Consider the following 23,878-nt stretch of genomic DNA (forward strand, 5'->3'; position numbering starts at 1 on the left):
GGGGGGGAGAGGGGAGGTGGGGGGGGGTTGAATGGGACCTCACATATATATTTTTAATGTAATATTATTACAAAGTCAATTTAAAAAAAAAATTCAAAAAAAAAAAAAAGAGAAAGCTCCAGATAACTCCTCACTGGTCCCCTGAGGACTAACAGGTGGGGATGGTAAGGCAACCAATCAGAACAGCAAACCCCTGGGGCCCCTCCCCCACATTAGGAAAGGGGAAGAGGAAAGGTCCTAAAAAGGCCTAACCCAAGACCCCACATGTGCATCTCACCCTAGCACACCATCACCCCTGTCTGGGGTTGTGTACTATCTCTTTTCTTGTTTCTTAATAAATTCTTTACTCCTTCACCTATCAAAAAATGATAATAATAATAATAAAGCAGTAAAGCTTCTCCTTTTTCTTTTATTGATTCCCATCCCCATTTTCCCCCCAACCACCAAAGTCTAACTTCCAGGATCAATGGAGATTCAAGACTCAATAATAAATTCAAATATATAAGAAATGTTTCTTTGAATGCAGTTTCTATTTTGAGTCTGCATACTACAGGGACAGTGAAAACTTAGCCTCAGTAAAGCCTAGGATTTCTACCCCTCTACTTCACAGATTTGCAAATAAATGTCAGAGAGGCTTCTATAATACCACAATGTAGTCCATCTATGTTGACATGAAAACCTACCTGCTCCACAGTTATCAGTCCATATAGTTTGCTACAAACCTGTGATTTGTTCCCATCAAAATATCCCCTTCAGTCTGGTCTTCTCTCTCTGCTAACCCCCCATACAACTCCTCATACATAGGGAAATCATTCTGCTGCTACTGCCATGCTGGTGACTGGGGAATTCTGGAGGTTGCTTAGACATTTATTTAAATCAGAAGGTCTCAAACTGGCATCCCATAGTCACTTCAACCCTGTACACATGTTTTTTGACTACGAGTGTTTCAGTTATTATCACTGTTTAACAAGCCTCTCCCAAACTTAGTTACTTAAAACACCATTTTATTTCTTCACAATTCAGTGGGGCAGCAATTCAGGCTGGGGTCAGCTGACGGTTCTTCTGCTGGTCTCACCTGGGATCGTGCATGTGTCTGTAGTCATCTGGCAGCTCAAAGGGTGCTGGACTTTAAACATTGCCTCAGTCACATGACTGGTACTTAGTGCTGGCTATTGGCTAGGTTTTTCCCTCCACATGGTCTCTCACTTCCATGAAGGCTAGCCTGACTTTTTGACATGGTGGTCTCATGTAGCAAGAAATGGACAAATCCTAAGTCATGAGCACTTTTTAAGCTTCTGCTTGTGTCATGTTTGCTTTTATCCCATTGGCCAAACAAAGATTCAAGGAGGTAAGAAAACGACTCATCTCTTGATGGGAAGAGCATCAGCGTCACATTACAAAGGGGCATAAATACAAGGATGAGAGGAATTTGCGGACATTTTGTGGAGAAGTAGGAGCCTATGACCACCCCCAACCAAGAGGAAAATTCCACAGCCCCCTAACCGCCTATATCTCGCTTCTATAACAAGCTTGCTCAACTGTAAAACCTTATCTCAGAGCTTCCTCCTGTAAAAAGTCTTGTCAGCCCCTACGAAAAGACCAACCTGACCCAGACCCTTGTAAACAACAAGAACTCTCCAAACACTTGTCTTCCCTGATAAGATTCCCAGCACTTAATTAACCTCAAACACCTGCTTCTGTACGTGCTTACTTGCTGAGCTATTGCCCCCGCCCTGAACCTAGAAGCCTATATAAGCAAACGCCCCCGGTGACACGGAGCTGCTCTCTCTTCTGCAGCTGCTCTCTCTTCTGCGTAAGATAAGGCAGTCGCCGCATGGCTAATAAAGCTCTCAATTGGAACTTTATTCAGAGTCTGAGTCTGGTCAATATCGCTGGTCTATAACAATTTCTGCAATTTATCACAGTGGGTTTTTGTTTTAGTTCCAATGTTTAAAAATGGGTACCTTCTTATAAAAGTCTTGTCTTGAAAAATCATCTAGCCTATTGTACTCATTTACATTTTCTGCCCGTGTGAAATTAAATGAGGTAATATCTGTGGGAAAATCTAGCATAAAGAGGCACTTAAGATATGTTTTATCCTTCCTGAATACCACTAGCCAAGATGTTGATACTTCATCATGACTAAGGAGAGTAACCAAGGTAGAAGACAAGAGAGTCATGAAAAAGGTGGCTGGAAAGTAATCTGCTGACCTGTTTTTAGAGTGGTAAGGACATTAGGAAACAAGATTCTTAAAGAACACTGAATAAAGTGTAAGAATTTAAGGAACAATAGTAAATATCTAAAAGTTTAATTTTTTATTCAATTTGCTTTAAGTGAATAGTTTACCCAAAACCTGAGTTCATCCCTGGGAAGCACCTATAAAGAGCTGTCAAGTCTTGGTCCCTGTCTTCACGCAGCACTCTGCCCTGTTCCTTTCTGGCCTGAATTATGACTGAGTGGAGCCTCCTCCACCTCACACAGCAGGAACTACCACATTTCCTTTCCCAGAGAGCTTTAAATTCCCTCCCTTTAATAATAAGCACCCATCTTATAACTGGAACAAATAGTGTACCTCAGGTGAAAAAGAGCCAGCAAACATTTACAGAAAGAGCCTATTTAATAAAAAACAAAGGCAGTTGTGTAAACAGTTTAGAAATAAGCTTACTGGACTTTCTCCCTGCTGTATCAGGCAGTTAGGTAACTCTTCTGGCCACTTTGAGTGACCTACTGCCCAGTGAGGCACAGACAAGTGGTGGAAGCAAGAATATTCAGAGTGGTTTGAAAGAGAAACAGACGCATTTTGCCTTCATATCCTTTCTGGGACTGAGTCATCACACCTGTAGCAGGAGAATGGCTGAACTGAAGGTAAGTAACTATATAGCAGGTCCACTGTGACTTCTGAGAACTACAGCATGTCAGATTTGAAAAGGACTTGGAGATACTCTGGTCCAAACCCCTGTTTTTGGATTTTATCATGATGTCTATGGGATGCCAGGGCTGGAGGACAAGGAAAAGTTGATAAAGGGCAGAGATGAAGCTTTTCTTGTCCATCTTTGGCCTTTGCTCATTTCAAATATTGTCTGGGGCAGGGGTTCTTAACCTTTTTGTTCCACAGACCCCTTTGCCTGTCAAGTAAAAGCCATGGGCCCCTTACTAAGTCCACACTATACTGTGTATTATTTAATAAACATATCACACCTGCACCAACACATCCCCACAAGAATAATGTTTTGTTCTGTTTTGTTTTTTATTTAAATTCAAGCTCACAAACCCCTTGTTAAGAACCCCTGGTCTGGGGAATCTGTAGACATCATAAGGGCTTCACTCTACCATGTACATACACATTTCTCACTGTGTCTATTTCCCACCCCTTTTTTCTGACATCTTTCTGTTGCTGCAGTATCCTGAGCTGCTTCCAGCCAGCCAATTAGATCTGCTTAATCTATTCAGATATTATGAGACTCAGAATCAACACTTGGCCAATAGAATCCCTAGCACCTCCTCTATAAAAATAACTCCTTCTTTTAATTTAATGTGTTATTGGAAAGTATGTGTGGGTTGTGTGCTATTACATTCTAAGCAATTTATGAACTAACTCATTTTGTAATCCTGAAAGTAAATCTTGAATGTACATTCTGTTTTTCTTTAACCTGTAAGGAAAGTAAAGTTCAGAAAGATTAAGTGTCTTGCCTACAGTCACTGCTGGTAAATGATGGAGACTGGACTAGAACCTGGGGTTGTCTGAATCCAAAGCCCAGGCTCTAAAAGGAGCCTTAGTGGCATCTATTAGACTGAATACCTTAATGGCAGAGAAATGGAGTGTGTCCCCAGTGCCTAAAACAGTGCATGGTGCCCCACCACTTGCATCAGTGCCCAAAATGTGCACATGGAACAGACTAGAACTGCTCAGAACCTTGGCTCAAGTCTTGTAGACCAGACCCTAGGCTTCTTCCCAGAGTGCAAAGTTTGGGCATTTCACTAATGCCTTCAAGTAATGCCAAGTTGAAAGAATCATACTTCTCCTTAATTAATAGGGATTCTGAAACCACTCAACTCTGGAGTACAAGAAATTGTTTCTTTGCCTTTATGCTTGACTAGACTGAGAGTTAACTTTCATTCTGCAAATATTATGTGCTAGGCACATGATGCCACAGATTAATATGCAACAGGAACTAAATCTGGGTTAGGTGGGGTCAAGAGAAACTTCCTGAAGGAGTCTTTTCCTAAATTGAGTCTTAAGAGAGATGTAGGAGTTGGTTAAGTGAAGAATGATAGGGACCAGCCGAGATAACAAGTGCAAAGACACAGCATATGCAGAAAGTCCTGCATTTTCTGGCACCCAAGAGTGTTTCAGATAAATTTGAGATGCTGTAGGTACAGCCAAGAGGATATAGCCAGGAGATTGCTGGATGTATGGATGTGGGCCCCAGGGGAGTGGGCAAGACCAAGAGCAAAGATGTATATGGGAAGTCATCATAACAATGATGGTACTTGAAGTCTTGCAAGATGGAGAATGCATAGAAAGTTTGTTTCCTGATGAAAATCATGTGGGAAAGTTCAGCAGGAGTTGGACACATCTTTATCATTTATAAATAAATTATATCTAAAACCCTATCCTGTTGTAATTTTTAAATAGCTTATTATGCGCAGCACTTGCACACCAATGTAAATTGCATGCAAGTCTTTGTTCTCCATTTCAAAGGCATTTCTTCCCAGCCTGCTGTCTAATCTCCTCAAGGAAAGGTTAGCTTTAGAGGTCAGGAATCCAAACACAGAAAGCCAGATTGCATCATATTCGTTCTAACCAATAAACATTATATAACTTCAAAAAAATATTTCTCAGCCTATATTTCTTCATTTTAATGGATATGGCAACTCAAAGCCTCAAGTGAAATCACATTTGCATAAAGGTAGCACAACCCAGGGAAAGAAAATTCAAGAGACAAAATAACAAAATTAAATTTAAAACAGACTACTCTAGGTTCTTGAGTAAGTTGTTTCATTTCTCCATGCTGTGGTTTCCTCATTCCTAAAATGAAGCTGGTTTAGCATGCAGCTATGGGGCCCTACCACCAAGGATTCTGATACTATAGGCCAGGGCCTGTATATTTAACAAGCTTGCAAGGTGATTCTAATGATTAGCGGTGATAGGACCCACTGGTCTTGTTAATTATATTAGTTTCCTGTTGCTGTTTTGACAAATCACCACAGATATAGTGGCTTAAAACAACACAAACTTACTCCCTTACAGCCTGGTGGTAGTCAGAAGTCTGAAATCAATATCACTGAGCTAAAGCCAAGGTGTTGGTAAGACTTGTTCTTTCTGGAGGCTGTAGGGGACAATCCATTTACTTGCTTTTTCCTGCTTCTAGAGGCCACCTGCCTGACTCCACTTGTGGCCCCTTCATCCATCTTCAAAGTGCATCAGCCTAATCTCTGCTTCCATCATCCCATCATCTTTTTCTCTTCTGCGATCAAACCTCCCTCTGTCTCCCCCTTTTAAGGACACTTACAATAGCTTTTAGGGCCCACCTGGATAATCCATCTCAGGATCCTTAACTTAATGACATCTGCAAAGTTTCTTTTGCACATAACTAAAGTATGTGCAACAGTATGTTCCATGGATTAGAACATGGGTATCTTTGGGGGCCATTGTTCAGCCTTCTACAAGAATCTTTTCAAGTTCTCCCAAGAATCTGTATTCTATGTTCCCAAGAAGGTTAACTGGAAATATTGGACACTTTCCACAGGAAAAAAGTTATAGTTCCATCTCTACTCTGACTTTTCTCTCTTTCCTTCATGTCCAATAAAAGGAAGTGAGGAACACCATCTGTTCATCCCATCAGGGTGTTGCCTAGAATCAGTCAGGAGAAAGCACCTCTTAAAACTACTCTGACAAATAAATCATATCCTGGGGACCAGGTGAGAATTAAAAAGTTGTATATTAGTGAGTTGCCAAAGAACTGATGGTTCTGAAATCACATGGGGCTCAGTAATTTTTTCTTTCATCTAGAAAGTATGCATATAATTGTCTTGTCATATTTTTGTGTTGGATCAAATTATTCAGAAATCCGATCTGAAAAAAACATACAAATATATTTGCCTAATGTTAGAATTCGGGGGGCGGGAGGGGGGTGCTGGTAAAAGGTATATTTTTACACAGTTGCTGAACCAGCTGGAGTTGAATGCTTGGATTTTCACAGCTGATCAAACCAGAGTTCCGATTCTGTCCTTGATCTCAAAGCCTTGTGAACACAGCTGCAGAATACTGCTGTCTCAAGTCAGAAATCTTCAGCAGGGAGGGACATGACATCTTAAAGCTCTCATAAATTCATCTGTAATTTTTTCTCTCAGTGGGTTAGGAAAACCAATTTATCTGATAGTGACTCAGCAGTTTCTTCCCTCCTGTTCTGCCAATGCACTGCAGCTAAGATTGAGAAACTGATTCAGAACTCACACCTCTCTCAGTGCTGGTGGCTCCCTTCCAAACCACCTGTTCTTTCTTCATTCTTTTCTATTTTTTTTTAAAGAACAGTTTGAATCAAACATACAGTATAAGTCTCTTTTTCCTTGTACCAAACACACATATAACCTTGGATCTGTTCTGAGGCCAGCAAGTTGCAAAGAAGGGAAGGTTAATGAGTAAATCCACCCAAACCTGTCAGAGAGAGAGCTCAGCATCCTTCTTCTCTTGTGGAGAGAAACAATGCAGCAGTTGAATAAAGCGAAGGCACGGTAATGCTCAGTCGCAGACGGGTCTAAAATTCCACTGCACAGAATTGAATATAATTTGGGGTCATTACCATTTCTCAGCAGTTCAAATTCAATCTTGTTGATGGTGAGCATGAGGTTCATTTTGAGAGAAGAAAATTGTATTCACTGGCGAGTCAGAATGCTGGATGGTCTCTGCCATTTCCCCCAAAGAAATTATTCCGAACTGCATACCACTGCTGTTAACCAACCCGTATATAATATAAACAGGTGGGGTTTTTTTGTGCTGATAGATTTTCAAGGATATAGAAAAGTATCTGAAAGCGAAAATAATTTCACTTCCATTGCTTTCTAGGCCATAACATTTCACATTTGATATTTCTTCCAAATATAGACAGTTGTTGGTCTGATCATCACTCACACAACCAGGCGTGTTATATCCAACTCATCTTTCTCCATGCTGCCGAGAACTGTGGAGCGCCCACCCTCCACCCACTCCCACCATTCTTCCATCTCTTAAAAAGATGTGTTCAGATGGTGGCATTTCACCCACCGAGCAAGGCTACATTCTCATCATCCTGGGCTATGTTTCCATTTGAACAGGCACTAAAATCAAGTGCATTGATTAGAAACGACTATAGGAAGAAAATGGTCATTTTTTTGGTGATAGTCAATTAAGTTAGAGAAAAGGTTCTAATCCCCTTTACAGCCTCTTCTTAGATGGCTCTAAATGGATGATTAAATCAATAAGCAGATATCTATTGGATACCTTCTATGGGCTAGGTACAGGGAACACAGAGGTAAGTAAGACTGCCATGGCCCAGGCTTCAGGGAGCTTATAGGCCAGCAGAGAAGCCAGTGAACAAGAATTCACAGATGTTCAGGGGCTCCCAATGATTAACCTTGTCAATGAGCCCCCTTTCTTTATTTCTCCGGGTGTAAAGTGAAGAGAGCACTATCAGTGTAGACTCCATTGTGCCACAGAGTATAGCTTCACTTGAAGGTCACCCATATCTTCAAACACCTTCATTTCCATATACCCATACAAATACAAATATATATATATATATATATATATATATATATATATATATATGCAAGCATAGATGGGACTGCAGCAAATCTAGTTTAGAAAGATTTCTCACAAGTGTTTTGCTGTCAGTTGATTCCACTTATCTCTTCCCAGTTGCTTGTTTCAGGGTGTAGAGGGGGAATGGAGCCCTAAACTCGAAAGGCTCCAATCTAGACCCAACCATGTCCTACTAATCTGGAGTTGAGGTAATGCCTGAGCCATCGCACCTCTTCATCTCCCTGATGCAACAAGAATGACAGATCCTGCCCTTAGGGTAGGATCATTGGAAAAAAGCCCATAAGTCCACCAAGTACAGCTAAGAGTGAACTCTTATCTAGCTCTCTTCTCCCAGTCAACCAGCAGTCTTTGAAACTCAAACTGAGCATATTGTCTTTTCTAAAGAGTTCACATGGAACATCATATGCAAACACATGTCCAGGTAGAAATTCTTGCCTTCAAGAGTGCCAATGTTGTGAAACATTCCTTAAACTCCCATTAATGGTGGCTTTTGTCTTTGTCATATGCAGTATATTTCAGGATTTGGGAATGAGTGTGCTTCGGAGGACCCTCGCTGCCCAGGTGCCCTGCCGGAAGGACAGGTATGAGGAACAGAATGCTGTTTAAGAGAGCTCTGAGTCATAGGCCTGGATAACTAGCCCTCAGGCCAAAGTGCCTCCACCTTCCATGGCTTTTATACTGTAACTTGTGAACTGTCTAGGAATTTCATCACGTTATTAAGACAACTGGGATACAGTACTACATGGTTTTGAAGACTAATTCATGGTATGAAAAAATGCTAATGATAGCTTCCTGAAAAAACAAAAAACAAAAAACAGGTCTGACTACGAGTCTACACATACCATAGGATCCCCATATTCTGGGAGATAATGGATTAAAGAACTACACCAACAGGCTAACATTGATACATATTTATTGTACAACTTTTCTACAATGAGTATGTATTACTCATTGCATTTGTATTTCCTAATTTTATAATTAGGGGAAAACGTCACTTACAAAGTTATCGTAAGAAGTATATATGGGTTAGGGGTGGTCATGTCCAATTGGGGACTCCCTCATGGGATCCTCCACTTTAAGGGGCTCTGCTCATGGTCCCCTCATAATATGCCTCAACAGCACCACATAGAGTTCCACACCTACAATGGCCCAGAGCATCCCCATCCAGGGCAAGATACTCAAGGAGTTGCTTGGTAAAAAGGTGAGATGCTTTTCTATTGGGAGTGATGTTATTTATTGCCTCCTTTGTTTTAGAATAATCCTCAGGTCTGCCCCTACAACCTATATGCTGAGCAGCTCTCAGGATCGGCTTTTACTTGTCCACGGAGCACCAATAAGAGAAGGTACAAGGATAAGATTAATTCTGACTTGCAGGCTGTGGGCACTATGACCAGGACTTACTGCTGTCTCCTACGCCTGAGCCAGAACCTCCCAGGGCTGCCTATGGTCCTGCTTCTCACAGCTTTTTTCTGGGGCTAAAGTCAGGTGAGGCTGGAAAAAAGGGGGTGAGAGATCCCTGTGTGTGACTCATCCTTAGCCTGAATCAAGAGACTCGTGAAAGAAAACTGAATAAGCAGCTGTACCAGGCCTAGAAAACATGCATGCCCAGTTCCACTTACAAATTCCCATCTGTACTGAGAAGAAAATGTTCCTAATAGTCTGCTCTAAAAACTTGCTCTAAGGATTGTCCAGTTGAGTTTTGGATTTTTGTTTACTTATTTTTATAATAACAGTTAACTCAAAATGATATAAGATTCAAAGCAATAGCTTTCACAGCTGACTAGAAACATGATATTCTTTGTATGAAAATATCGGATAATTCAAGCTTGGGTAGTTGAAAGGTCATATACCATGGCCCCTTGTGGTTTGAATGATTAAGTTGTTTACTTTTGAAATAAGTCTTTGCTGGAAAGCCAGCACATTCATTAGCACAGAATGTCGTGTTCCTTGTTTGCTGTGATCCTACAAGCCAGGTCAATGAACTTGCTCCCTTGATTGGCTCCTATGGGGCAGACTAGATGAAGTGATGTGGTTTGTGGTTTTGGGATGTTGTAGGTGTTGATTTAGACAAGTTAAGTCTAATTGTAGGAATTTCAGCTTAGGCTTTGATTCTCTGCAATTGGAGATTTGGGGAGGAGGGTAGGCAGGTTTGCAATGCTTTGTGGGACAGGATTGATATCTACAGTGTTCTCCTGCAAAGCACATGAGATAGCAAGTATAATAGCAACACAGATCATACAAGAGATAAATATTGCTTCCCTTAGTGGTTAATCGAGCATCCTCTGAAATCAGGCCCCTTAGTTTAAATCAGGGGTTCTTATTCTTTTTTCTTCCATGGACCCCTTTGCCAGTCAGGTGAAAAACACAGACCTCTTACTAAGTCCACACTATACTGTATATTATTTAATAAATATATCATACCCACATCAACGCATCCCCAAAAGAATAATGCTGTTTGTTTGTTTGTTTTTTAATTTAAATTCAAGCTCACTGACCCCCTGTTAAGAACCCCTGGTTCTTAGCTCCCTCTCTATCTGTGTGACCTTGGACAAGTCATCAACCCTCATAGAGCCTCTGGTTCCTCATTTGTAAAATAGAGATAATATTACATACTTTATAGTTGTGGTGAGGATTAAAGGAAAGAGTGTATATAAAGTGCTAAGCATAATTCCTGGCATATGGTGGAGGATCAATTAATGTTCATTACTATTGTAATCATCATCATTATTGCCACCATAGCCAAGGTTCTACCTCGATGCCAGGCTATTCCTCAGAGGCTGTCAGAGAACTGAATGTGAGATATGCCAGGGTGTTATATTACAAAGTCAATATCAATATCACTCCTCTCTCAATAGCATATCCTTGGAGGGAGGGAGGAAGAGAAAAACTTTCCCACACCTGGAAAAAAATCAGGGGTTAATCCTATTGCTACTTAATCATTGCTCTCTCTGCGAGTCCAATCAAGGTAAAGTAGGTATACATGTAACTCCTGTCCTAAATTCTAATTGGCTCCATGATGTTGTTCTTGACTTTATGGCTCATCCACTGACGAGGACCCTGGACTTTGGATTCTCCTGCCTGCCCCTATTATTTAGCAATATCTTCAGCCAGCAGGAGCTGAGCTCTGTTCCAGGAGGCTGAAAAGGAGCTGTTGGCATTTCATTAATAAGCTGGCACTGTTCTCTGAATCAGAATTAAATCTCTGTCCAGGGCAATGTAATGCTGCCTAGGGAATTTTATAAACTCAGCTAAAAAGCAAGGGACACTAGGCATGACTCACCCATCTGTTTAGAACTCTTCAAAGGTATCCATATACAGTGTACAAATGCTAAAAATCCCTAGTGGGAACATGGGGCCAGCCCCATCCATAGGTGGGCCAGTCTGAAAATTCTTACAGTTGGTTACTGCTCATTTTAAGTCACAGAGACCAGGGCCACACAAAGCTGTCTTCTATCAGGGGTAAATTTTTATCAGATTAGTTAACTGATCTCTTGTGTCCTGAGAAGGTGAGAGCAAAGATAGAGAATATGGAAAATCTGGACTGTGACAAAAGCCCAGATGATTAGGGACAGACAGACAATTCAAAAGCATCTAATAAGTGAACATCTACTGAATATAGGCATTTTAGATATATAAACTCTTTCAGTTCTTACAACAATCCTAGGAGATAAAGACGAGGAACATAAGGATCAAAGAAGTTTACTAACTTGTCCAAGATCACACACTGGTTCTAAGACACAATCACACACATGCTCTTAACACTACGTACTACTGGAAGTCAGAGAGGCTTAGTTTATTCTTGGACTGAAGTCCAAAGCCTGAGGTCACATTGTTAGGCTGGAAGGATCAAATGGAATCTGAACAATTGTGGTCCTTTTATCCCCGAGATGGCTCAGTGCTGGGCCAGGCCAACTCTGCCTCCTGAGGAAGACCATCTTTTAGCTTAAACAGCCAAAGCCTCTCCAGGCCAGTTAGGTCTTGCATTGTCAGAATCAGGGTACCTCTTCTTTCTGGACTCTGTCAGGGAAAGGACCACTGGAAGGACTTGGTTCCCTCTTGGTAAGTTTCAGAGTCTCTCTGGACTTCTAGAGGGTTCTTCCTGTGGTTTCTTTCAGATTACCTTCATGAGAGTCTTATTTCTTGAGTTCTTTCCTTCCTGGAGCCTGGGATCAGGGTCCTAATAGGCAGACATTTAGTTCAGGCCTTGGCAAGTACAAATAGTAAAACTTAAGAAAAACAAAATAAAACAAAGCCATAAATGTACCATAAGAAAACATAGGCACATACTCTCATAATTTTGGAGTACAGAAATGTCAGTTTCCTAAACTTCTTACAAATTAATAACAAAAAGAAAAAGGACAAAGGACTTGTACATTTCATAGAAAAATTACAAAGGGCCAACAAACAAATGAAAAGATTCTCAACCTTATTGACAAATAGGAAACAAAATTAAAATAAGATATAATTTTTTACTGTAAGACTAAAATGATTAATAATACCCTGTATTTGTGAAGGTATGGGTGATCAGCCACTCTCACATTATTGGTAAAAAATAAATTGGTAAAACAATTTGGCAATTTTGCTTATATATGCATTTGAGATATCTGGGAAAAAAACTGTTACGCTTTGATGTTTCTGAGGAATGACCCAGAAGAAACTGAAGGAGACAGAGGTTTATCCTTTTGGATTTTTTAACTACTTGAATTATTTTTTTTATCATTAGTATGTATAATTTAATAAGAAAATTAAATTTATAATTTTTATAATTTAATAAGAAAATTAATTTATACTTAAAAAACAATAAAGAAACACTCAGAATTTCTCTTAGTCTACATAGAATTCCTTGTTCTCACCTTCTAGAGCAAGGATTAACATCTTATGATGTAATTAGTCAATGCTTTTCTATGGTTTTTCCATAGAGATCTCCCTCAAGGTTCTTCTTCTTTCTTTATAGTTGTCATTGGGAAAAACAATTCTACATTTTTTTTGTAGGCAGAAGAATAATCAAGAGCCAGAGCCTCAGTTGGAAGGGCAACAGATGGAGTAGAAAAGTAGGAAGAGTCCCAGGTCATGGGCAGCTATGGCTGTTAAGAAGTGATGCTTGTGCCATTGCTTCTCACATTAGAGCCTTCAGCTAGTTGTTGATTTGATAACCTGATGGTACTTTCTGAGCCAGGTTCTGTAAAACTCATAACATTACCCTAAAACTTCTGTGTCCTTGTTTCCCCCCAGCTGGCTGTATAGGATCCTACCTTCAGTTTGTCATAAGCCCTTTGAATCCATTGACCAAGGCCATGTCACTCACAATTGGGATGAAGTTGATCCTGTTCCTAATCAGGTAATCTGGTCCTGTGAAATGAAGCATACCATATAGTCAAAGCCTAGTCTGTAAATATTTAAATTAGGCCTGGTCTTAGAGATATTAGACAGCTTTTTAAAATAAATGCTAAAGCGTGTCTATCCTTTTGCTCAAACGTGGACAGGAATTTTTAAATTGGTGTGTGTGTGTGTGTATAAGCTTGTGTGTGTGTTTAAGTCTAACGATATCTAGGAAGGCACAAGAGTGGTTAAAACTCTAGAAATGCCCAGGTGACTTGAGATAATGGAAATATACAAGCTGGTGAAAATATCTACATGTCCATATCAGATGTCTCCAAAAAGAGGTTCTTGATATAGGAATGAGAGTCTTATCTGATCTGGATTCTGTAAGTCTGATTATGGTGACAGATTGCTATCCCATTCTCTTTAGACCTAGGAAATTCCATTCTTTTTTTAAAATTTTTTTTAAAGATTTATTTATTTATTTATTTATTTATTTCTCTCCCTTTCTCCCCGCCCTGCCCCAGTTGTCTGTTCTCTGTGTCTATTTTGCTGCGTGCTCTTTGTCAACTTCTGTTGTTGTTAGTGGCACGGGCATCTGTGTTTCTTTTTGTTGCATCATCTCATTGTGTCAGCTCTCTGTGTGTGCTGCACCATTCCTGGGCAGGCTGCACTTTCTTTCGCGCTGGGTGGCTCTCCTTACGGGGCACACTCCTTGCACGGGGGGCACCCTGTATGGCGTGGCATTCCTTGCGTGCATCAGCACTGTGCATGGGCCAGCTCCACACGGGTCAAGGAGGCCCAGGATTTGAACCACGGACCTCCCATGTGGTAGATGGATGGCCTAACCACTGTGACAAGTCCACTTACCAGAACTTCCATTCTTTACCTAAGAGCTTCCTCCTTTTCTAGCGTGGGCTTTTACTCTGGGTAGCAGTATTATTTCTATACTCTGCTTGCAGCAATGAGAAAGACCAAATAATGGACTGATATCTATTTTTCCCTTCTGGGAACCCTGGTATATTGTTTTTGTTCCTGAGCTTCGGCACATCTATCACTGACGATAGGTATATGATACAGGAAGAAAAACAGACCTGAGTTTGCATCTTTGCCCCTCTACTTAGCTGTATTCCTGAGCCATGAGGTTTCAACTGTAAAATGGGATTGTAAATACAACTGCCTTGCAGTGCTTTTGTGAAGATTACATGAGAGATTAGATATGAACATGCTTAGCACATAGTAGGCAGGAACCATGAATTCGATACAAACATTTTAATGTATTTACTTAAAGGCAGTATAGTACATAATACATGTCAGAATTCCTGTTCAGGTGATTTTGGGTTTTTGTTTGTTTGTTTGTTTTGTTTTGCTTTTTACTCTGAACCCCCATCTGCTTAATTGGTCTTCCTGGTGGCCTCTGGTCTTAAGTGATGCCAAAGTAAGCGTGAGTCTTGGGCCCTTGGTTGCTGTTCCCAGCTCACTGGATAGTGCTGAGACACCCATTGCTCTGCTCTTCTCATGCCAGGCTGAGGCATGGAATCATCTACAGCTCCACTTCCGGTCCTGTCTGCCCAGATAGGCCACACAGTCATCATCCTCTGGGATTTTCCAGGTCACAAGATTCAATTCCATTCCATATTCACAAATTCATTGGCATCTCTCTGTCTCTCTCTCTTTATCTCCTCCCTATAGCCCAAGGAAAATATCCTGCTTCCCTTTGTTTACCAAGGCATTTTGTCTATACCTGCAAATCCCTTTCCCTAAAGACTGACTCTTTTTGAAGAACAAAACCCATAATAATTCATGGTCACATTTGGTTTCCTTCCCTGTTCCATCTCTCCCTAATTATAAAAATCTCAAGAATTAAGTACCTGCTTAAATATTACAGACCCCCTTCTCCAATAAAGGCAAAAAGGGGGACATTCAGAAATAAAAAAATATGTTAGTTTATATCTTGAATTGTTTTCTACTTCCTAACCATTTTGAAACTGGGACATTTAGTCTAAATAACTGAGCCTTAAACTTAAGTCGAGTTTACTGCATGCAACAGGCATTCTCCCTTGTCCACCACTGGCCTACGCATTGCCTTTGAGCATATTAGGAAAAGAGAGCCCCAGCAGCAACCCTCAACCCTGCAGTCAAAATCCCCTGCCAGGAAACAAGGCAAGGCTAAGGAAATATAAGGCCACAAGCTGGATTTTAGCACCTGCCTCCCCTTTGGCCATTAGGACCTATGTGGGGATAAATCTACACAACCAACCTGGTGACTCCAGCTTCACCCCAACTTAGAGTCTCACCTGGACTCCAAACCTCATCCCACCTTTTTAAACCTTGCCTAAAAGTTACAATGGTCATGCTCACTTGTTCATGATTAATAAATATATTTGACTGCCTAAAAATAGGACTCCATCTTCCATTAGAAAATACAAAGGATGGATACCTGTGCTTTTTGTAGGCTTCCTTGTCAGGCTAAATGCCAATTAGGCATTTGTGTCATTTGGGAGATGGGAAGGGTACATAGACCACATAAGTGTCCTAATTATTTTCTTCAGGTGGCACAGGTAACCCTCAATTAAGTTTCTGACCATTCTCCCAAGCAGAGCCAAAGTTCATACTATACAATGGAAGAGGATAGTTGTAAATTTAGCAAGTAAAATGAAAATTAAATACAATCAAAATTATCTCTGAAAATTCCTTAAGTCACCCATAAAGTAGAAAATACATGGTTTCTTGTGCTATCCTGTATGGTAATCCTTATGTACACTAAATTTTGAGAATGACTGAGCTAGACTAAAAGATGGATTACAAGGAAATCCCCAGGCAGATAATTGGGAACTCAAATCATACGGCCTTTAAGATAACTATCAAATCGCTAGTGGTAAAAGGGGTGAGGTGGTGAGTTCCAGTGACCCTCCTGCTCACAGTGTTCACACCAGTTCAGTAAGCCTCTATAACCTTAATACTTCTTTGTAGATGTGTGTATGGTGACAGTGAATGACAGTGGGCCATACCTAATTTATGTAAGTGGAGGGATAGGCTCTAAACTAACCTTTAAGGAAACTGTGAGTGTGATGTGAATCCGCTGTATATACCCAGTAATATACTTTTATTATATATTATTATTTCTGTGACTACTATTGCCACATTTTATTTAACATGAATACACATGTGGGGTCCAGGTGGCATACTTTTGGAAACTAACCCCATTCTGATAGACCTTTTCTGGTTTTGTCTTATTAAAAATAATATATACTTATAAAAACTCAAATGGCACAGACATTAATGCAGAAGATGAAAATCTTGCATCCTAGGGGAAAGTCATATGTGTCAGTTATGCGTATTAATTCATATTTCAAAAATTAGTTATAAATTTGACAGGGCAACTGCATTTTAGAAAGCCTGAGTTAATACAGATGCGTCAAAATAGCTGCATCAAAAGTTCCTGCTTATGCATGACTGTTTTATAAAATCACAACTTCTCTAATAAAAAAAAGTTCCTATTGTCTTCTGAGCAGAGCCTCAATACATATGTTTCCTCCCCCCTTCCCAGGATTACCGCTTTACCTTTCTCCTTGAACACTTGACATTTCTCCTGTTTTGAATTCCTTGAACACTTTCTATATGGAAACTACCAAATGAATTTCCTCTTCCCCAAAACTTTCCCTGCCCATTGCTCACACACATCGGGACACATGTGGCACATCACTTGGATTGGGTCTCCGTGAAGAGCAGCTCCATCAAAGTAGTAGTTTTATCATCCTCCTGCTCTGTGACCTGCCTCACCTGCCACCTCGGCCCCCTTGTCTTGATAGTCACTCCCAACCCATTCTTGAGAAATCTATCCTTTTGTCTTTTCATTTGCATATTACAGGCAAGTTAATATTGCTTTCCAATTTTATGCTTCATTAATTAGCCACAGCAATCTGCAGTCGCCATTTCCCCCCTTCATAACCTATTTAAAATATGTACTCCAGGCTCTCACCAAGGAAGTCTAAGAAAATTATACTTAGGTTCCTATATGAGAGTCCTTCCCAGCTGAAGCCTGTGTGGTGGGTTTGTCTTCCCCTGTCACAGACATAATACTTCATCAGCCTCACTACCTACCCACGTTAACCCTCTTGAGGAATCTGAAGATTTGAGAATTGCCTACTGTTTCCTCCACTCTAGCTTTAGGTCCCCAAGAGAGCACCCCAGGATATACTATCATCACCATCATCTCTGCTACCTTCCCAGGAAGACTGGGAACTATCCCCCCACAAAACCTTCATTTTCTTTAGTGCATATTTAATTAATCATCCAGGAATTAATGCAAATTATTTTGGGGTATCTTTAAATTCAGCCTGTGGGCATAACTAGATCTATCCATTACTATTTCACATAAGAAATATACCTTGTTTAGTTCATCATACATCTTCTTCTAACTTCTGGAAACCCAGAATTTAATAAACAAATCCACACCCAATTTAATTGTGATTCTATGGTACTCAATTAGTATTTCTCTTTAGAGAACAGATTCTTTAAAATTTCTTTCTTCTATTACAACACCCCAAACCTCTTGATTGTTGGAGAGTCAGACTCTTGACCCAATTAGGCCTCTGCTGAGGAAATTGCCTCTTGGTTCTCTACCAGTCCAATTTGAACAAAGTGAGAAACACCTCAAGGCTATTTAAAGGCCATATCAAAAAATGCCTTCTGCCTCAGGACATTCAAATTATCAAACTGTTTCAAAACAATGCGTACTTACAAGGTATTTACTCTTTAATTTGTCAAACTGTTCTGGTCTTGATATTCTAAAAACCAAAGGAAAAAAAAAGTCTTGGGTTTTACTTCCTCTTTAAGCTTTTGCTCAACTCTTTGCTATTCACAGCCAAACTTCTCTAGAAAGTATCTGAACCCAATTTTAATCACCACTATTCGCTCCTTAACCCTTTGCAATCCTGTTTGCCCAGACCACACTATTGAACATATTTATACCCTATCCTCTTTAAATAATAATGATGTGCTCTCCAAAAATTACTACATTTTTCTTCAAAACTTACATGAAAAATGTCAATGCTCAGTCCCACCAAAATGCAGATTTAACTATTTCTAATGTTTTGGTTTCTTCCTTTTCAGTCTGTATTTTGTACATATGAGTAAATAAATAAATCCTGGGGCTCATGCAGCAACAACCAAAAATGATTGAAAATAGCTAATCTTTATGTACTTCTGAAAATATTAAAGCATGTCTAATATATGATGCACAGCAACACTTATTAAAATCTCTTTTTCCCAGTTTCTCCCAGATTCCAGCCCTCTCACCTCTCACTCTCCTAAAGCTTCCCTTGCCTTGTCACCACTGGTTCCTGGCTTGCCTCTTTTTCTCCCTATCTTTTGCCTCTAGAAAATAACACTTGCAGTTTAGATTCCTTATGCCCTTTTACTAGGAGACATGCACACACACGACTTTGATATGCATATGCCTGGCTGCGGGCAGCGGCGGGCCTCCGGGAGGGTTTGCGGTTGGCCGGGCGGGCTCTCCGGACGGGGGTTGCCTCGCGGTCGAAGGAGAGGAGGGGGTTCGGCACGAAGCCGTTGGGCCCTCGCTCTTTCCGCTCAGGCACGGGGGACGCGCGGTGCAAGCAAGAACACCACGGAGACAAGGTCTAGGCACAAGTCTACTTTATTGTTGAAGGGGACATGGTTTTATAGGGTCTAGGGATACGTAAAGGGACTTGATTGGTGCCGGCGGGTGCTGTTGCTTGCGTAGGCGGTTACTGGACAGTAGGCGGTTACTGGACAGTAGGCGGTTATTGGACAGTAAGCTGGCTAAGAGGTTAGGAGCAAGGGAGGGGAAGGGGAAAGTGTGGGCTGTCTAGATAACGGCTAGGCGGAAGACAGAGAAGGGGAGAAGGAGGGGCAGCGCCGGCTACCAATACTGGGCGGGAAGGAGACGGGGACACCTGGCATCCAAGGGACATGGGTATGCCCTAATCCAACACGTTCCACACTGAAGTTATCATATCCCATTGAAACTATCTTCTCCCTCTGACTTTCCTCGGTCTACTATTGACACAATCATTCTTTCCAGTAACAGTTTTGAATTCTCAGAATCATCTTTGAGACCTTCCTGCCCTTCTTTCTTGACATTGAATTAGGTGCCAAGTTCTTAGGTGACTGACTCCCAAAATTAAGTGTATGTAAGTTACTAGGAGGACTAGCTGAAATCCAGATTCCCCAGCCTTGTCCCAAGAGATCTTAATTCAGTAAGTGAGGTGGTGCCCAGGAGTCTCTCCCAATGATTCCCATGCAGGTTGGCTCTGGACCACACTTGAAGAAATTATACTGTAGAATTTGTTTCCAAGCTGTCTCTGGTATCTGTTCTCTCCTTCCATTTCTCATCTCCACCTGGCTTGGGCCTCGTTTCTTCTCACATGGACTGTTATAACAGCTAATGGTCTCCTAACTGATCCATATGTCTCCCCACCACATCCCACATCCTACTGACAGATTCAGCTTGCTAAATTATCTGAACAAAAATCTTTAAATCCCACAATCATCCCTCTACTGCCCGACCAATCAAATGCAGGTTCCCAAGACAGGGGATCAAGAGCCCTGATTTGCCATCATAGCTTTCAAGACCTCCACTCCCTTCCATGTTCTTTACCCACAAGTCAAACTGGAGGTAGCCCTATCCCAAACAATATCCTAAGTTCTCCTGCCTTGGTGTTTTATCTCTTACATCTACCTGGAATTTTCTCCTCTTCCTTTGCAAATATCCACCCACCCATAATTTAAAACTCATCTTCAATACCAATTTCTTCCTGAACCCTTTTAATATTTCTCACTACATTTGAGAGTAGAGTCTATATCTGTGTCATCTTCATATGACCTGCAGTGCCCAGCACTATGCCTTCTTACACAGGATCAAATCCCAGTATTTGTTGAGTTGACTCTCTGATGGCTCAGATCTAAACATCCTGTAAATAGAATTTATTTACCTTTCCCTAAATGCATTTTCTGGTGTTTGCCAAATTGCAGTGCACATTGCCCAGTTCAGCCCTTTGGGACAGCTTGCTGACTCTTCTTACAGTATGTCCTCATCAACTTACACTTTACTCTTTATAAAGATATCTGCAAACCTGATGATTTCATTGTGCATGTCTCTTATTTTCCATGTATAAAGATACTAAATAGGCCTTGTGCCAGGGAACATTCTTGTTTACATTTCTCTTCCAAAGCCACTTCTATTTATCCATTTCCTTGTTTCCCTGTCAGAGAGTGTCCACACTTCCAGAGTCTTCTGGTATGGGTATCCTGAGGGCAGAGACTATGTCATGTTCACCTCTAGTACCTAGCATAAAACCTGATTCACAGAGTAGTTCATAAACATTGTTTGAATGAATGCATTTAAGCCGAGTGGAGAAAAATGCTGACCTTGAAGGTCTTTAGCAGGGTTAGGTTCCCAGGAGTCAGACTGGGCCAGGACAACTTGGCACTAGAGTACAGTAAATAAGAGTCAGATTGGAAGGGCAAGTGCAAGATCATTAAAAGGAGGCAAAGTCTGAGTTCAGGAGCCAAGAAGTTCAAAAATAATTTGAGAAACAGATCAAGACAGGCTAACGTCCAAGGGCTCAGGGAGTAGGTTAATAAGTGGGAGCTGAGAGAGTGTTGGCATCGTTTCTCAGGATAGAAAATTTAACTGCTCTAAACCATTAGTTTTCTCATTTTTAAACAGAGACGATAACAATCATAGGAGCCTCAAAATGTTGTTGGGAGAATTAAATATCATCCAACAAATATTTATGGTGTGACTACTATGTGCCAGGCCCCATGGTAGGTGCTGGCTAATGAAGGTAAATCTCTAAGCAAAAATCAGGGCCGCCTGTCAGTATTCAATAAATAAAAAACCCCTGAGTTTAAGGCAAGAGCAAATGGGAATACACGTTTCCATTCATGATAAAATGCCAACCCAATCCCATAACACCTCATTATTTTTGTAGCCTCTTGAAAAACTTGGGGATCATCCTTATCTGTGTTCTTATCTATTATCTCAAGGAACTCCAGTGGGTAACTCAAAGCCTGATTTAACTCTACATAAATCATGTTGCCTTTTTCCTCAAATTGCTAGATTTGCGGACCATTTCAGCTACGCTTTGCTTTCATTTATTTACCTCCATCATCTGAACTGAAACTAACCACTATGGATTACCCTAGACTTCTCCTACCCGTATCTACTGCTAGCAATTGTTAATACATAGTGATCACTATTTTACCTACAGGTTACTTCAAAATTCTTAGGTAGCTGGTACCTACTTCTAATGATATGCCTGCCTCTAGACAGTCAATGTTGTTAAGAACATCCAATTCATCCAATCTAGTGAGCCCAAGGAAATTTTGGAGGGAATCCCAATAAATCAAATAATTTTAGTGTTATTAATAAAAGGGGAAAGTGGAAGTGGCTCAAGAAGTTGAGCGTCAGTCTACCATATAGGTGGTCCCGGGTTCAATGCCCAGGGCCTCCTGGTGAAGGCAAGCTGGCCTTTGTGGCGAGCTGGCCCATGCAGAGTGCTGGCCTGTGTGGAGTAATGCCCCACACAGGAGTGCTGCCCCACACAGGTGTGTTGCCCCATTCAGGAGGCCTGGACCACACAGAGAGCTAGTGCAGCAAGTTGACACAACAAAAAGAGAAACAGAAGAAAGACAATAAGAGACATAGCAAGCCAGGGAGCTGAGGTGGCTCAAGAGAATGATCACCTCTCTCCCACTCAGGAAGGTCCCAGGATTAGTTCCCAGAGCCACCTAATGAGAATACAAGCAGACACAGAAGAATACACAGCAATTGGACACAGAGAACAGGCAATGGAAGGAGGAGGGGAAATAAATAAATAAAAGGGATATTTGGTTCATCCAGCTTATCTCACTATTTTCTTTTGGAGGGGGGGAAGCAAAAGTAAATTTGTTTTATAGTTTACAAAATTTTCATCTAAAAACCAAGACAAAACATTTGAACTAACCAACTTTGATCTCACTATTTTCTGACTCAAGAACTATTGAGACCAATTGTCTGATGTTTTCTTTTCATCCCTTAGCATGCATATTGCATCTTGATCATTAAATTTTGCTACCAATCATCTGCCTCCCTCCTCTGATAACTTTAAAGACTTTTAAAATTCTAACTCAGGACTCCTTTGAAGATGCTTTTCAAATAATTTTTGACCATCTCAATTTTAGTGAGTAAAGCTTTATCCTCCAGTAGAATTTGCAGAATACAGCCTTATGTGAAGCAAAAGCTAATAGAACTAAAAGGAGAAATAGACAAATCTACAAGTATAGGTGGAGATTTCAACACCCTTCTCTCAACAATTGATATAACACCTAGACGGAAAATCAGCAAGGATATAGAAGAACCAAGGATTTTTCACATGCATGAAGAACTGACATATTTTAGAAATACTCTTGGACTTTAAAAGCATTTGTAGTTTATTAGCTATTGCCTGAATGTCATTTTTACTTCTACAGTTCTCAAAATTTGGCTTTAGTCTTTTTTTCTCCCCCAAAGATTGGCAATGTTCTCCATGCCTTATATTTATTTATTCATTCAAGTATTTATTAATACCTACTATAGTCAAGGCATTGGATTGGGGACTCCATTTATGTCATCATTTTTGAAATGCTTAATAATTAGATTCTGTATGAGGGAGCTATTTAGTGGTAGTATATAGTAATGAATAAAAAATACTGTGAAAAATTATAGGATAAAATCAACTAACAAGCAACTTCTTTCTCATTTTCTTCTCTCTCTTTTTTTCTTATATTTGTTAAATCTCAGACTTGTATTATTTAAACACTGTTCATTGCTATTAATTGATGGACTATTAATTGTCACTGCCACATCTGGCCCAACATGTCACAATTTAGTTGATTGATTAACTGGGTGGACTTTTCTGAACACGATGCTTGGTTCAGCAATACAAGAGTCATAGACTCTCTGAGATGGATGAGATGATTCTGAAACCGTAGCTGGACATGAGAATTACCTGAAGAGCTTTTATAAAATATTGATGCCTAGACTCCACCTTCACAGATTCTTATTCAACCTGGTTTGAGGTCTCGAAGTCTCTCCAGGTGATTCTCATGGGTTGTCAGAGTTAAGAATCTCTAGACTAGAGCTAAAAGGTTGTCCAGCTAACCACTGATCTGATACCTAAAACTCTTCCACTGGGAAATCTAGAATGACAACTCTAAGATTCCAGGTAATATCATCTTCCTGACAGTCTTCTTGGGGTAAACAAACTCTGCACCACTATTACAGAGAGGAGGAGTAGGTAATGGTTAGTGGTAGATCAAAACCTCTACCCCAAAGGCCAGCAGTGTTCAGCTGTGGCTTTTCCAGATGTCAAGGGAATATCCTCCCAGGCAGTGTTTCTCACCAAGGAGCGATTTGTCCCACAAGTGATATTTGGCAAAGTCTGGAAACATTTTTGGTATTACAACTAGGGGAGTGTGCTGCTGGCATCTAGTAGGTAGAGGCCAGGGATGCTGTTAAATATCCTACAGTGCACAGAACAGCCTCCCACAGCAAAGCACTATCCGGTGCAAGATGTCAATAGTTCCAAAGTTGAGAAACCTTTTCCTAGATCCTTGCTCTCAGGTTCCTCCTTCCTCTCCCAGGAGACATCCTCCATATTGCAATTAGTCCTACAGTTGCCTTGCCTTCTTTCTGAAGCATGATTTCAACACTATCTTTGAAATTTTATGTCCTTTTTGAGTGATGC

General features: G+C 40.6%; 1 protein-coding gene across 1 annotated transcript in view; it reads left to right on the forward strand.

Annotated features, from left to right (window-relative positions):
* The first annotated feature begins 2,686 nt into the window (after positions 1-2,686).
* Positions 2,687-23,878, forward strand: part of HGD (homogentisate 1,2-dioxygenase) — a 43,393-nt gene continuing 22,201 nt past the window's right edge. The window contains exons 1-4 of the mRNA XM_004480765.4: positions 2,687-2,866; positions 8,312-8,383; positions 9,057-9,145; positions 13,035-13,140. Coding sequence (XP_004480822.2) covers positions 2,852-2,866; positions 8,312-8,383; positions 9,057-9,145; positions 13,035-13,140 — 282 coding nt within the window. The 5' untranslated portion in view covers positions 2,687-2,851. The remainder of the gene's footprint in view (positions 2,867-8,311; positions 8,384-9,056; positions 9,146-13,034; positions 13,141-23,878) is intronic.

This window comes from Dasypus novemcinctus, chromosome 4, assembly GCF_030445035.2.
Source record: "Dasypus novemcinctus isolate mDasNov1 chromosome 4, mDasNov1.1.hap2, whole genome shotgun sequence".
NCBI lineage: Eukaryota > Metazoa > Chordata > Mammalia > Cingulata > Dasypodidae > Dasypus > Dasypus novemcinctus.